At 40.2% G+C, this 15,157-nt stretch overlaps 1 protein-coding gene across 2 annotated transcripts in view; it reads left to right on the forward strand.

The window, feature by feature from the left end:
* The window catches only part of slc2a4rg (SLC2A4 regulator), an 83,374-nt gene extending 68,460 nt beyond the window's left edge, over nucleotides 1–14,914 (forward strand). Inside the window, exons 5-9 of one of the 2 annotated variants that reach the window (XM_048178215.1) lie at nucleotides 1,317–1,417; nucleotides 3,393–3,648; nucleotides 5,518–5,625; nucleotides 12,815–12,936; nucleotides 13,024–14,914. In XM_048178215.1, the coding sequence (XP_048034172.1) occupies nucleotides 1,317–1,417; nucleotides 3,393–3,648; nucleotides 5,518–5,625; nucleotides 12,815–12,936; nucleotides 13,024–13,135 (699 nt within the window). In that variant the 3' untranslated portion in view covers nucleotides 13,136–14,914. The remainder of the gene's footprint in view (nucleotides 1–1,316; nucleotides 1,418–3,392; nucleotides 3,649–5,517; nucleotides 5,626–12,814; nucleotides 12,937–13,023) is intronic. The other variant, XM_048178216.1, reaches the window with a different exon arrangement.
* The last annotated feature ends 243 nt before the right edge of the window (nucleotides 14,915–15,157 follow it).

Here is a 15,157-nt window from a genome sequence, read left to right on the forward strand (position 1 = left end):
GTGTATTGATATTCCTCAGGCAGTTTTTTCTTCAATTAATTCAGCCCAAAATGCTTGGCATATGAACAACATTCAAACTTTGTTTTGTAGCCTTAGGTGTGCTATTTTGGTCTTTTATAAGCTTCATACTGGGGTGCTTCATTCATGAGAAATGTAAGATTTAAAGGTGCCCAAGAATGCTTTTTCACAAGATGTAATATAAGTCTAAGGTGTCTCCTGAATGTGTCTGTGAAGTTTCAGCTCAAAATACCCCATAGATTTTTTTAACTGCCTATTTTGGGGCATCATTAACAATGCACTGATTTACACTCGGCGCCGCCCCCTTAAATCGCGTGCTCCCTGCCACATGAGCTGTCGACTATATTACAGCGCATTTACAAAGTTCACACAGCTAATATAACCCTCAAATGGATCTTTACAAGATGTCCGTCATGCATGCTGCATGCATGCTTCAAATCATGTGAGTAAAGTATTTATTTGGATGTTAAAGTTTTATTCTGAGTGAATTTGAGGCTGTCCTCCGTGGCTAACGGCTAATGCTACACTGTTGGAGAGATTTCTAAAGAATGAAGTTGTGTTTATGAATTATACAGACTGCAAGTGTTTAAAAAATGAAAATAGCGACGGCTCTCTTGTCTCCGTGAATACAGTAAGAAACGATGGTAACTTTAACCTCATTTAACAGTACATTAGCAACATGCTAACGAAACATTTATAAAGACAATTTACAAATATCAGTAAAAATATCATGATATCATGGATTATGTCAGTTATTATTGCTCCATCTGCCATTTTTCGCTGTTGTTCTTGCTTACCTAGTCTGATGATTCGGCTGTGTGCAGCTCCAGACGTTAACTGGCTGCCCTTGTCTAATGCCTTTCATAATGTTGGGAACATGGGCTGGCATTATGCAAATATTGGGGCATACACCCCGACTGTTACGTAACAGTCGGTGTTATGTTGAGATTCGCCTGTTCTTCGGAGGTCTTTTAAATAAATGAGATTTATATAAGAAGGAGGAAACAATGGTGTTTGAGACTCACTGTATGTCTTTTCCATGTACTGAACTCTTGTTATTTAACTATGCCAAGGTAAATTCAATTTTTGAATCTAGGGCACCTTTAAGTTTGACTTGATAAAATAGCATACTCACAAATCTAAATATTACAGCAATGATGTCACTGTGAAATTTGCATAAGGATTCGTGATTGGCTGCCTTTACAGACCAGAAACCTAAACTTCCGTAAAATTTGAGCAACTTCGGGAACACTGGTATGTCCTTTATAAAACATAAATTGTATGTTTGTTTGTTTCAGAACTCCATGAAGGTGATGTTTAAGTGTCTGTGGAAGAACTGTGAAAAAGTCCTCAGCACCTCCTCAGGGATCCAGCGCCACATCCGCACCGTCCACCTGGGGTAAGCGTCAGTCGGACAAATCACACCTGGAATAGATGATCATGTTTGTTCTGCAGTTTGAACATTTACTCAAGCAATTTGTTTGCCCACACTAGACGTGACTCGACTACAAGACGTGACAAAGTCAATCAAAAATCACAGCCAATCAGGAGAGTGTGTGGGCGGAGTCTCTCTGCAAGCGCACTGCACTCACAATGAATTCATAAATATTGCACAGATTTAAAGGCTTAGTTCACCCAAAAAAGAAAAATTCTGTCATTTATTACTCACCCTCATGTCGTTCTACACCCGTAAGATCTTCGTTAATCTTCGGGAACACAAATTAAGATATTTTTGATGAAATTCGAGAGCAATTATCACAATTACCACTTTCAAGGTTCAGAAAGGTAGTAAAGACATTGTTAAAATAGTCCATGTGACTATAGTGGTTCAACCTTAAATTGTTGAATAAAGTCATTTTTTGTTTGTTTTTTGCGCACAAAAAAGTATTCTCGTCGCTGGGCTGAACTAACCCTTCAACATCTTTGTCATTGAATACAATTGTTTGTTCACAGTTGAATGTTCTTGTTTCTTTTTATTTTCAAGATCTCTGCTGAATTTTCCATTTCAGTACAGCCAGAAAGGTCACGTAAAATGATATTCAAACTCACATTAAATTCTTTAAACATTAAAAAAGCACATGATCAGTACCTGAGATCACTGTCATACTTTGTATGTTGTTCTAGTTGCGACGTCGCACAAATAGAAACTGTCGCTGGACACTGTTTTAAAAGCAAATATGGGGTCGGGGACATATTGGCAATCTTTCAGGGGCGTTTCCTGCACGGAGGAAAGGGAGGCAGTGTCTCCTCAAAAAAACTGGATGAGAAAATAAACAATATTACAAAAAATATTACAAAATGTGACATTAAAAGTGTGAAAGTCACTCGTTTTTATAAAGTAACACTGTCCAACAGTGACACCCACAGGTGAAGTTACAGCGATAGATCACTGATCCCTTTGACTTTTAACGGACCCCCTAAAGCGTGCGGTGGGTTTAGTGGGGGGTAATTGAGAAAGAATGGGGGAGAGTCACATCGCGCATTGATTGGATATGATTGATTATGATTGGATATGATTGGTTCGTGTGATAAATCCCACCTCTTGTTTTCGTTTACGTTCTGCATGTTCCTGAACCAAGACAATGATGGCATTAATGGGAAGGCTAATTAAAAAGTAAGTAAACAACTCAGGCATTTAGATATCACTGATTTATGTCATGTCAAAATCAAACTTGAAATGGGCTGAAAACATGATGAAAATTAAAGGTACAGTGTAGCTACAAGCTTGATGATTGCTGAAAATAAGTTGACTATTAAAAAGAAAAGGCTGAACATTAGATCACAAATAAAATATATTGTTTAAATTATTACTGTCTTTAGTTATTATTTTGGAATAAATGCATAAAAACACTAACTTGATGAAATTTATACTTGATTTTAATAAATGCAACATTATATAGTGTAAAACTACAAAATAGAATTGTATTTGGTCTCTCTTTTTTATGTAATACTTATTTAACCAGGAAAAGTAAGTGTAACAGGGACATACATTTATATAAAAATGCGTCCTCATTTTAAATCCACTACTCTCTTTTTAGTAAATGTAATGTTAACTTTTAAAGCTTTAGAAGCGGAGATGATTTTGTCCATATATGAAGGGCGCAATTTGTCTGTCAGTCTCTGAGGATGGGGCAGCTCAGGGTGCTCTTCCCTTTCTGAGCACCATAACAGGAGGTAGAGAGGGAAACACATTCTGATGGAAGTAGTAAGAGTGTTTTTATAGCCTCTTGTTGCTACCTGACCATCCCATGTAAATCAAGCCTCTGTTATGACATTGGCACTGCTGCCCCCTGCTGGCTGCCTGTTGACGTGCGCACAAGAGCACCGAGCCTGCAATCCGAGGCTGGCCTAAGTTTTAGTATCATGTGTTTCAGGCGAAATGGAGATTCTGACTACAGCGATGGCGAGGAGGATTTCTACTACTCTGAAATCGAGGTGAACATGGACACTCTTTCGGAGGGGCTGTCCAACCTCACGCCCACCTCTCCTACTACGTCCGGGCCGGCCCCCGTCTTCCCCATCCTGACTTGTGATGTGTCTCGATCTGAGCCCGCCCACATGATCCACACCCCACTCAGCCAATCAGCACCGTCGGCGCTGTGTCACATCCGCACTGACCACGCTTACCAGGTAACGTCGCTCTTCTTCTTATTGAACACACAATCCCTTTCTACCTGCACTTAATGGAGTGCACGTGTCATGTAATGGGTTTGAGGTTTAGGGATGTTGTCTTCATGCACACTCTCCTACAGTTCTTTCGTCAGTCTGTGTGTGGGTGGACTTTGAGAACATGATATTCTTTCAGATCCCCCACGCAAGGCTCTGTTTTTGTTATTAATTCAGCTCAAATCTCTCACCATCAGGGTCAGAGTCAAAAAAGCTTTATTATCATGGCTATAAAACCAAAATCAAAAGAAAAAAATGTAATATATTTAGTTTGAAGACTCATTTTGCATTATTTTCATGACAATTAATTGCACTTCCCTAATATTCTCATTAGCATGTGTCTTACGGGGATAGTTCACCCTAAAATTCTCACCCTCGTGTTGATGCAAACCCATAATCCTTCTGTTCATCTTTGGAACACAAATGAAGATATCTTTAATATTTTCTCATAATTTCTGTCCATTCATTGAAAGTTCATACCAAAACTTACAATGACAAAAAGACAACTAATCCATATGAATCAAGTGGTTGAATTCAAGTCTTCTAAAGAGACTTCTTTGTATGAGGAAAAGATTTAATGTGGACTTTTAGTCACATATGAAGTGTGCAAATTTTGGTTTTGGCAATAGACTGGCAAAAATGATGAGAGAATATTAAAAATATCTTCAATTTTGTTTAAAGATACAGAACTCTTAGGGGTTTAGAATGACATGAAGGTGAGTAAATGATGACAGAAACAGCATAAAAGCATAAGCATACTACCATAAATACACAAAAGCATAAACAAATACTACCATGATGTATAAATACAGTTGCATTACAGTTCTGAGAATTTTGGGAGGAATTCTGCTTAGCTGTTGTCAATAATATGCAAATAATCTTAAAGGGCCTAAAAAACGAGCTTCATTTTCTTAAAATGAAACTATAATGTCTTTTTTTTAGTTCACCCAAAAATGAAAATTCAGTCATTAATTACTCACCCTCATTTCGTTCCAAACCCGTAAGACCTTCGTTCATTTTCACACCACAAATTAAGATATTTTTGATGAAATCTGAGAGATTTCTGTCCCTCCATAGACTGAAGTCACATTGACTATTTTAACGATGTCTTTACTACCTTTCTGGGCCTTTAAAGTGGTAATTGCGTTGCAGTCTATGGAGGGACAGAAAGCTCTCAGATTTCATCAAAAATATCTTAATTTGTGTTGTGAAGATGAACGAAGGTCTTACGGGTGTAGAACGACATGAGGGCGAGTAATTAATGACAGAATTTTCATTTTTGGGTGAACTAACCCTTTAATTCAATATATATATTCTTGTAAAACAAAAAATCTTGCAAGTGCACTTATCTTGATTTAAGGATGTTTTACAGGAAAACAAAATTTGTTTGCAACACAATTAGTGTGTGGCTTACTTTCTGCATCTCTTTGCAGGAGTTTCTTGAGAAATTTTGTCCCAAATGGAATGAATGACCTTTCTGAAATCTTTCAAACGGGCAGAGATTTATATATCTGACCTTTGCTCGCGCACCAGATTGAGGGCTCTGTTAAATATCAAAAAGCCAGACTACTGTGTACACATGTCTCTTTAATTGCCGAAGTCCATTTTGTTGATGTATTTATGGGTCAGTGTGATGAGGTCAGGATTTCAGGACCAGGTCGGATAGGTCGAGTATCAGACCGTCTCATTTCTAATGGCTCGTCATGATGGAGGCAGTCTTTGAGGCAGCTCTTCTTGGCTGTCGGTGGGTTGTGGTTGTACTTAACAGTGTTTTCTCTTCCTCTCTCCGCTGGCTTTGCTAATACCGCCTCTTACACACACTATGTTTTTCAGGCTACAACCCCTGTCAGCATTCCCAGCATGCCCTCTGAACCGCCTCACAGTGAGGATAGGATTAGTGTATCCTGGCAGTCGCCCCCTGTCATATATAAAGCTCTACCGGTGAGATGGCTCCTTTCTTTCTCTCTTTCTTGTTTTCTCACAATCTCTCTTTCTGTCAGAGACGCAGTCAACAGAGTTTGTCACCATGTGAAAGACTTAGCTCACTAAATATTGAAAGGGCAGTGATCCTGTAAGCTTGGTCGACTTTTATTTGTCACTCCCAGCTTGTCTTTCTCTGTCTCTTGGGGTCTTTCAGTAGTTGCACTTGCATGACTTTTGGTTTCCTGTCTCAGATGCTTTTGCAGAACACAGAAAGTAGCTTCCAAACCCCTGTTACAGGTTGACATCTGCAGAAATCTAGTACCTGTCAAAAAGACAGTGTTTATGAACTAGTTATGAAAATATATTGTGATCAGGGATGCGCCGTAATGGACCAATAATTAGCGGCGTTTGCTAAGAAAGCTTTGCTGTTACTCTTATTTTGCCTTAGAAACTAGCCATGAGAATAACCATCTAGAATCAGACAGAACACTCAGACAGCAACCACCCACAATACACAAACATTGTTTTGGACAGACAAACAATACTCACATTTTTTTTAAATTATAATATTTAATGGTGTGATAACAGGTATCAAAACACTCAAGGCTGAGTAAAAGAGAAAAGATGAACAACAATTACTTTTATAACCTGCCATTAAATAATTTACTGTTTTAATTGTGTATATATGTATTAATGTTCAAAAGTTTGGTTTAGGCACATTTTTTTCTTTTTTTTTTGAGAGAAATTAATACTTTTATTCTAAATTGATCAAAAGTGACAGTAAATATATTTATAATGCTAAAAACCATTTCTATTTCAAATCAATGCTGTTCTTTTGAACTTTCTATTTATCCTAAAAAAGAAAAAAAAAAACATATTACAGAAATACAAAAATATTAAGCAGCACAAATGTTTTCAACATTGATAATAATCAGAAATGTTTCTTGAGCAGCAAATCATCATATTAGAATGATTTCTGAAGGATCATGTGACACTGAAGACTGGAGTAATGATGCTGAAAATTCAGCTTTGATCACAGGAATAAATTACAAATATTCAAGTATATTAACTCCCCCGACTTTGATGGAATTTTCCGTCATTTAAGACACAACACTTCCCAGACTTTGACAGAATTTTCCATCATTAAAGACACAACGCTTCCCAGACTTCGACAGGATTTTCCGTCATTTAAGACACAACACTTCCCCGACTTTGATGGAATTTTCCTTCATTTAAGACACAACACTTAAGACACAACACTTCCCCGACTTTGATGGAATTTTCCATCATTTAAGACACAACACTTAAGACACAACACTTCCCCGACTTTGATGGAATTTTCCATCATTTAAGACACAACACTTAAGACACAACACTCCCCCGACTTTGATGGAATTTTCCGTCATTTAAGACACAACACTTAAGACACAACACTTCCCCGACTTTGATGGAATTTTCCGTCATTTAAGACACAACACTTCCCAGACTTTGACGGAATTTTCCGTCATTAAAGACACAACGCTTCCCAGACTTCGACAGGATTTTCCGTCATTTAAGACACAACACTTCCCCGACTTTGATGGAATTTTCCGTCATTTAAGACACAACACTTAAGACACAACACTTCCCCGACTTTGATGGAATTTTCCATCATTTAAGACACAACACTTCCCCGACTTTGATGGAATTTTCCGTCATTTAAGACACAACACTTAAGACACAATACTTCCCCGACTTTGATGGAATTTTCCGTCATTTAAGACACAACACTTCCCCGACTTTGATGGAATTTTCCGTCATTTAAGACACAACACTTAAGACACAACACTTCCCCGACTTTGATGGAATTTTCCATCATTTAAGACACAACACTTCCCAGACTTTGACGGAATTTTCCGTCATTAAAGACACAACGCTTCCCAGACTTCGACAGGATTTTCCGTCATTTAAGACACAACACTTCCCCGACTTTGATGGAATTTTCCGTCACTTAAGACACAACGCTTCCCAGACACGATTTTCCGTCATTTAAGACACAACGCTTCCCCAACTTTGATGGAATTTTCCGTCATTAAAGACACAACGCTTCCCAGACTTCGACAGGATTTTCCATCATTTAAGACACAACGCTTCCCAGACTTCAACGGGATTTTCCGTAATTTAAGACACAACACTTCCCAGACTTCAACGGGATTTTCCGTCATTTAAGACACAACGCTTCCCCGACTTTGATGGAATTTTCCGTCATTAAAGACACAACCCTCCCCAATCTTCGACGGGATTTTCCGTCATTTAAGACACAATGCTTCCCAGACTTCAACGGGATTTTCCGTCATTTAAGACACAACGTTTCCTCGACTTTGATCGATTTTTCCGTCATTAAAGACACAATGCTTCCCAGACTTCGACGGGATTTTCCGTCATTTAAGACACAACCCTTCCCTGACTTTGATGGAATTTTCCGTCATTAAAGACACAACGCTTCCCAGACTTCAACAAGATTTTCCGTCATTTAAGACACAATGCTTCCCAGACTTCAACGGGATTTTCCGTCATTTAAGACACAACGTTTCCCTGACTTTGATGGAATTTTCCGTCATTAAAGACACAACGCTTCCCAGACTTCGACGGGATTTTCCGTCATTTAAGACACAACGCTTCCCCGACTTTGATGGAATTTTCCGTCATTTAAGACACGCTTCCCCGACTTTGATGGAATTTTTTTGTCATTTACAGTTTTTTCAAATTGCTTACACACAGTTTTTCAAACTATGGCTCCATTTCTCAAAACTCTACACACAAACCCACACAACATGCAAAACGTCACACACATCTTTCAAAATCAATCACTTCACTCAAAACTATTTTAACTATTTAAAAAATTGTGTTTTTGTGTAGTAACTCTACACACAAACATAAAATGATTAGCCACATACACACCAAACACAATGAGATGAAAAATGTAAAACACTATTATCTTGTTCTTGGTCTTTTGCTTGTTCAGTGTGCAGTGGAGTGTATAGGAGTTTGTCATAGCACTCACATGTACATTTGCAAAAATACAGTATATACAGTATGTATGCACAACTGATGAATTTTACACAGTTATGAAAGTGAACTGAATCGATACTGAACTGACTTGAGATTGCAGTTGGCTCGTTAGAGCAGAATTGTTACTATTGTAAAGCTGTTGTGAAACAATCTAAATTGTATAAAGCGCTATATATATATATATATATATATATATATATATATATATATATATATATATGTATGTATACATATTGGCTGTGTTCATGAAGGAATACGAAGAAGAACAGGTTCAAATACAAAAATCTAAGTTTAATCCAAACAGTAGGCAGATACACACAACGTATTAAGATGGAGAACAGACGATGAACAGAACTGAAACAGGAACTTATATACACAAAGGGGAATTAACTGATGACGTGCAGCTGTGAAGAAGATTAGTGTCCATGGTTACAGGTGAATGTGTGTAGGTGAGGAACAGGAGGGATGCTGGGAAATGGAGTGCTAGTGCTGGTGACTGTGACAGTACATCCCCCTCCAGCGAGGCGCGTCCTCGTGCCGTACCGGAACATCCATGGGGAGGGCCGGAGGGGGATCTGGAGGCAGGTGAAGTGATGGTAACAAAGGACAGATGGAAGGCTGAGGAGACGTGAAGGTGGTGCTTGGACAACAATCCCCTGGCGGTGATGGAGATGACGAACCGCTGGCACAGACCTAGAGCTCCCCAGTGCCGACAGCCCACGGCGGATATGAGGGAGGGAGTAGCCCAGATGGTGACTTGGCTGACGACAGCTGGGGGACGACCGACAGAGGCGTGGCCGATGGATCCGCCAGTGCAGACGGAGAGGTGATGGAGAGGAGCGACATCCCTGGTACTGGAGACCCAGGCAATCTTGCGGCAACGACCGTCGAAGGCGTAGCCAGAGTACCCGAGGGCTGAGGTGGATCCGGTGTGACCGAGGACTGAGGCAACACCGAGGGGAAGGAGGAGCCTGCTGACGTCGTAGGGGTGGAGAGACGGAGTGCAGCGGACGGACCGCAAGTCTGTGACGGAAGAGGTGCGACGATGGACCAAGGGAGAACCGGCAGGTCGAGGGAACCCAGGGGAACCGGAAGTCCGAGGGTTTCCGGTGAAGCCGTAGGTGGGAGGAGCCAACAGGTCGACAGGCCAAGATGGAGAGAGGAACCCAGAGGCTGGAGGCGGAGCTTCAGGATCCTCAGGTGATGGTGCTGCAGGTGGACACACGACCTGTGGCTCGACGTCAGAGCGGGGCTCCCACGGAGAGGGTGCAGGGCTGTGGACCTCCGGCAGCGGCATGGTTGGAGGACTGGCTGAGCTCTGGGGTGATGGAGGTGGTGAGGACATCGACGGCGTAACGGTGCATAATATACAGTCTTTACAGTCATTAGTATTGTTTAGAAACGATGACGAAGATGAAGATGAAGATGCTGGGTGGGAAAGGGTGGGAGATGGAACTTCCTCACTGAAGTCAATCAGCCAGTCCTCATCCTCCGTTGTCGTGACTCCCTCGTCCGCTGATGTCGCTGGCTCACACCCCTGGTCAGACTTGCGGTAGGGCTGTATATCCGGGGCGAGGGTCAGCTCTGTCCTCTCTTCCTCGGGCTCTGGCTGACGCATCGTGGCGGGTCCTGGCTCACCGTCTGCGGGGGCACACGCAAGTTCTCCGCGATCAAGGGTGGAGATATGGGCACTGGGTCTGGCTGTGCTCCAGATCGGGACGCGATGCTCTCCAGACACCGAATGACAGTTTCTCTCCAGTTCAGTCCGGTGGTGTCTGGGAGGTCGAGGCTTTGGTGGAAAGTAGCCCCAATCCAGAACAAGGTCTTGAGGGTCTCATTGTCCAGGGAGCTGGTGACGGCCAAACAAATAAAGTCTTTAACAAAAGAAAAAAGGTCTGGGCTCTCCTGAGTCCGGACGAGCATTATTGCTCTCTCGTCCAGTTCCATGACGTGCAGCTGTGAAGATTATTAGTGTCCATGGTTACAGGTGAATGTGCGTATGTGAGGAACAGGAGGGATGCTGGGAAATGGAGTGCTAGTGCTGGTGACTGTGATATATACAAACCCAATTCCAAAAAATTTGGGACACTGTACAAATTGTGAATAAAATCAGAATGCAATGATGTAGAAGTTTCAAATTTCAATATTTTATTCAGAATACAACATAGATGACATATCAAATGTTTAAACTGAGAAAATTTATCATTTTAAGGGAAAAATAAGTTGATTTTAAAATTCATGGCATCAACACATCTCAAAAAAGTTGGGACAAGGCCATGTTTACCACTGTGTGGCATCCCCTCTTCTTTTTATAACAGTCTGCAAATGTCTGGGGACTGAGGAGACAAGTTGCTCAAGTTTAGGAATAGGAATGTTGTCCCATTCTTGTCTAATACAGGCTTCTAGTTGCTCAACTGTCTTAGGTCTTCTTTGTCGCATCTTCCTCTTTATGATGCGCCAAATGTTTTCTATGGGTGAAAGATCTGGACTGCAGGCTGGCCATTTCAGTACCCGGATCCTTCTACGCAGCCATGATGTTGTAATTGATGCAGTATGTGGTCTGGCATTGTCATGTTGGAAAATGCAAGGTCTTCCCTGAAAGAGACGACGTCTGGATGGGAGCATATGTTGTTCTAGAACTTGGATATACCTTTCAGCATTGATGGTGCCTTTCCAGATGTGTAAGCTGCCCATGCCACACGCACCCATGCAACCCCATACCATCAGAGATGCAGGCTTCTGAACTGAGCGCTGATAACAACTTGGGTTGTCCTTGTCCTCTTTAGTCCGGATGACATGGCGTCCCAGTTTTCCAAAAAAGAACTTCAAATTTTGATTCGTCTGACACTGAGTTTTGATTTCTAAGTGATCAATTTATGTAGAAGAGTTTTCACACATGATGGTTGTGTGTAGGTAAAAAGAGCACTGTGTTTAGAGTTTTGCAAAAAGTTTGTTTTACAATTGCAAACTGAGTGTAAAGCACATAATGTGCTTGGTCTGAGGATTCAGCACATGAGTGAATGGTTTCACTGAGTGGGCCTCAAGTACCATATACCATATATTATATATATTTTTTTAAATAACCAAACTCTAACAACATATGGGCAGATCCCTTGATGACGCTTTGAAGTGATGCTAAAGGGAGCGAGGATATATAATTTCACTTGATTCAATTCCTCCATCCTCGAGTCTTCGGGATACAGCAACAGCCAGAAGTGAGGCAAAATTTCATAATAAAATAAGAGTAAATTAATTTGCTACTTATCAGATTGTATTTTATTAACGACTACACTTACCCCCAACCCTAAACCTAGCCTTACAATACTGCAAATACAGTTATTAAATTAAATAAATAAATATTAAAATGTCCAGTGGCCATAGCTGAATCCCTTCTAGTCTTTACCGTGACAACGTCAGCAATTCTAGAGTGAGGTGCTAATTGGCTGTTTCATTGCAGGGGACATAATTTGTAGGGGCGTGGTTTTTAGTACTGAGGGATGCAATAACACAGACTTGAAATTTTCCGGCAATCTCCGGATCAAAAGAAGAAGCAGAAACAAGCAATAGAAGCGTTGTTTATGCACATGTAAAATAATGTGATCATCAAACATTCAACAGCATATAAATAAAAACTGCCTAATGTTAGCAAATGAAATGTCGACCCAGGACGAGGTACAGGACGATGATTTGGGGGTGTTGATGGAATCGGATCTGAACGTAGTCTTTTTTTTTTTTTTTTAAACTTACCCACATTCAAGAGTTGATAAAAAAGAAAGCATGAAGCAGAGGCTCTGTTCTTTCTTTTGATATATTGCATGTTCAGATATTCATACAACAAAATATTCTGGGGGCCAAGAAAGTTTTGTGAAAATTATCAAATGGCAACTTTTTTAAAAAAAAACACTGGTCAGGAAAGAGTTAAAATATAAAACAGTAAATGGTAATAAATGGTAATATTAAATGGTAATTGCTTATCAAATAAATTCAGCTTTTCTGAGCATAAAAGGCTTCTTTCAAAAACATTCAGATATCTTACCAACCCCAAACTTATGAACAGAAGAAGTGTCAGCTGAGATGTAAGCATGTCTTCACTTCTTGTGTATTTGGCTGCGCTTTTGTTTAGTCAGATCACCTTTAACATGAAATGCCTTTGCAGGGCCCGATGACTCAAATCCGCACTGTGAGCATTGGTGAGAAAAGACAACCTGTTAACCACACCACTGTCAGCAAACCACACAGCAACAACACCTCTGCTTCCAAACCTACCACTGGAACCAGGTAACCTGTCCGCTGAGTTCATGGCTTCATCATATTTTTGGAGCCTTGCTTCACAGCTAACGGAAACTATGTGAAATATTTCCCCAGGAAACCGCGTGGCGAAGCCAAGAAGTGCCGAAAGGTGTACGGCATGGAGAAGAGGGACCTGTGGTGCACAGCGTGCCGTTGGAAGAAGGCCTGCCAGCGCTTCACTGACTGAGCTTTATCCTTTAGCCCACTTCAAAACGTGCTCTTTTATTGCAGCTGTTCCACGGATTAAGCCCCGATATCTCCTGCACAACTCTCACAGGGGACTTGATGAGCTGAGATGGTGTCCGTCTGAGGCGTGTGGCCTTTTAAATGTCACTGATTCCTCAAGGCCACGAGGGGGTGCTCTTTTCCTACTGCTTCCATAGTGGAACAATGAGACTTTTATTCAGAAAAAAAAAAACTGATAAAAAGCTAAAAAGAGGAAAATACTTTGGAAAAAAAAAAAAAAAGCTTTTTGGCTTTTGCTGCATTGCATAGTAAGGCAAAAAAAAGTTACTTTTTCATAAGTAATCCAGAAATGAAACATTCAAAGCAGATTTTTTCAGGCAGTTTATTATACTTTGATGTTTTGTGAGCATTCTGTGGAATACAGCTAACGATTTTCCATGATTTTAAGTGTGGCAGACTTTATACATAGCAGTTTTTAACTGTTCAAAACTCTGTAAGCTACTTTGACTGGGTATTGAGTATTTTAAACAGTTAACCCTCTCACACCAAGAAACTCAAATTCATTTATGGACATCATTTACTATTTCTGGATTTACCGCTTTATTTTGCCTACAAGCACTTTTAACGGCCATGAAAATCATTTTCCATTTCGATAAAGCAGAGTGCAGTTTAGCATCGCGACTGGCGCGTTCATGTCCGCGGTGAGCGTTTCGCCAAATAGTCAAAAACTGTTTCGACACACATTGCTAAAGTAATACCTCTAAACAAGAATGAGCCTTTCAGAGAGAGGCCTCGGTGTACTTCAGCGCGAGTAGTTGTAGTGCAGGAATGTATAATGGCCTCTCTCTGCTCTTACGCACCGAAACTATTCTGTCCCTCACAGATCAACTGCCTCTTTATAAGCTATGAGGTTTATTCCTGTCAGTCCACAGTATTAATTCAACGGCAGGCACTTTAACCAGCCACACGTCATCCCAGCAGGACATCCCAGTCTAATGTGATTCAGAAATCAAGTGTTTTCCACACAAACACACCTTCCTGCATATGTCGGAGTCTTTGTGGCAAATTCGGGCCGCATTGTGCTTCCTAAGAAATTATTTTCTTCTCGTTCAGCTTATGGATATTATTCACATAAAGGAAACGCTTGCTCTGATAACATGTAGATGTCTTCCACTGTGCTTTCTTTTCATATGGAGGTGATCATGTGATGTCTTCATGTAAACAGGCACACTGTGCTGTCTGACCCTCTCAATATGAGCCAAGCAGCTCTGAGCTGTTACACTGCCAAAAAAATGATCGGCTTTGTATTTTTTCCATTACAAATATCTAAAAGCGCTCAAGATGCATTTACTTAAAGGGATAGTTCACCCATAAATGAAAATTTTGTCATAATTTAACCACCCTCATGTTGTTCCAAACCTGTACGAGTTTCTTTCGTACGTTGAATGCAAAAGAAGATATTTAAAAGAATGTTGGTAATCAAACAGTTGACTTCCATAGCAGGAAAACAAAATACTAAATGGCTACCTGTCAACTGTCAGGTTACCAACATTCTTCAAAATATCTTCTTTTGTGTTCAACAGATGAAAGAAACCTGTACAGGTTTAGAACAACTTGAGGGCGAGTAAGTGACAGAATTTTCATTTTTTTTGGGTGAACTATCCCTTTAAGAATGGAAATGACTCGATATCAAGTCTTAAGGTGATGATACGTGGGGCAGCTTTTTGAGCAATGTTGCTTGGGCACTTTCCTACGGAAGAGGATTAGGGCCAAGCAATAATAAAAAAATAAAACCATCTCGAGATTAAAGTTGTTAAATTTCGAGATAAAATGTTGAGAATAAACTCGTTAAATTACGAGAAAAAACTCGTTAAATTACGAGAAAAAAGTCGAGATAAAATGTTGAGAATAAACTCGTTAAATTACGAGAAAAAACTCGTTAAATTTACGAGAAAAAAGTTCGAGATAAAATGTTGAGAATAAAGCTCATTAAATTATGAGAAAAAAAGTAGTTAAATTACGA

The sequence above is a fragment of the Megalobrama amblycephala genome, linkage group LG24 (genome assembly GCF_018812025.1).
Source record: "Megalobrama amblycephala isolate DHTTF-2021 linkage group LG24, ASM1881202v1, whole genome shotgun sequence".
Lineage (NCBI taxonomy): Eukaryota > Metazoa > Chordata > Actinopteri > Cypriniformes > Xenocyprididae > Megalobrama > Megalobrama amblycephala.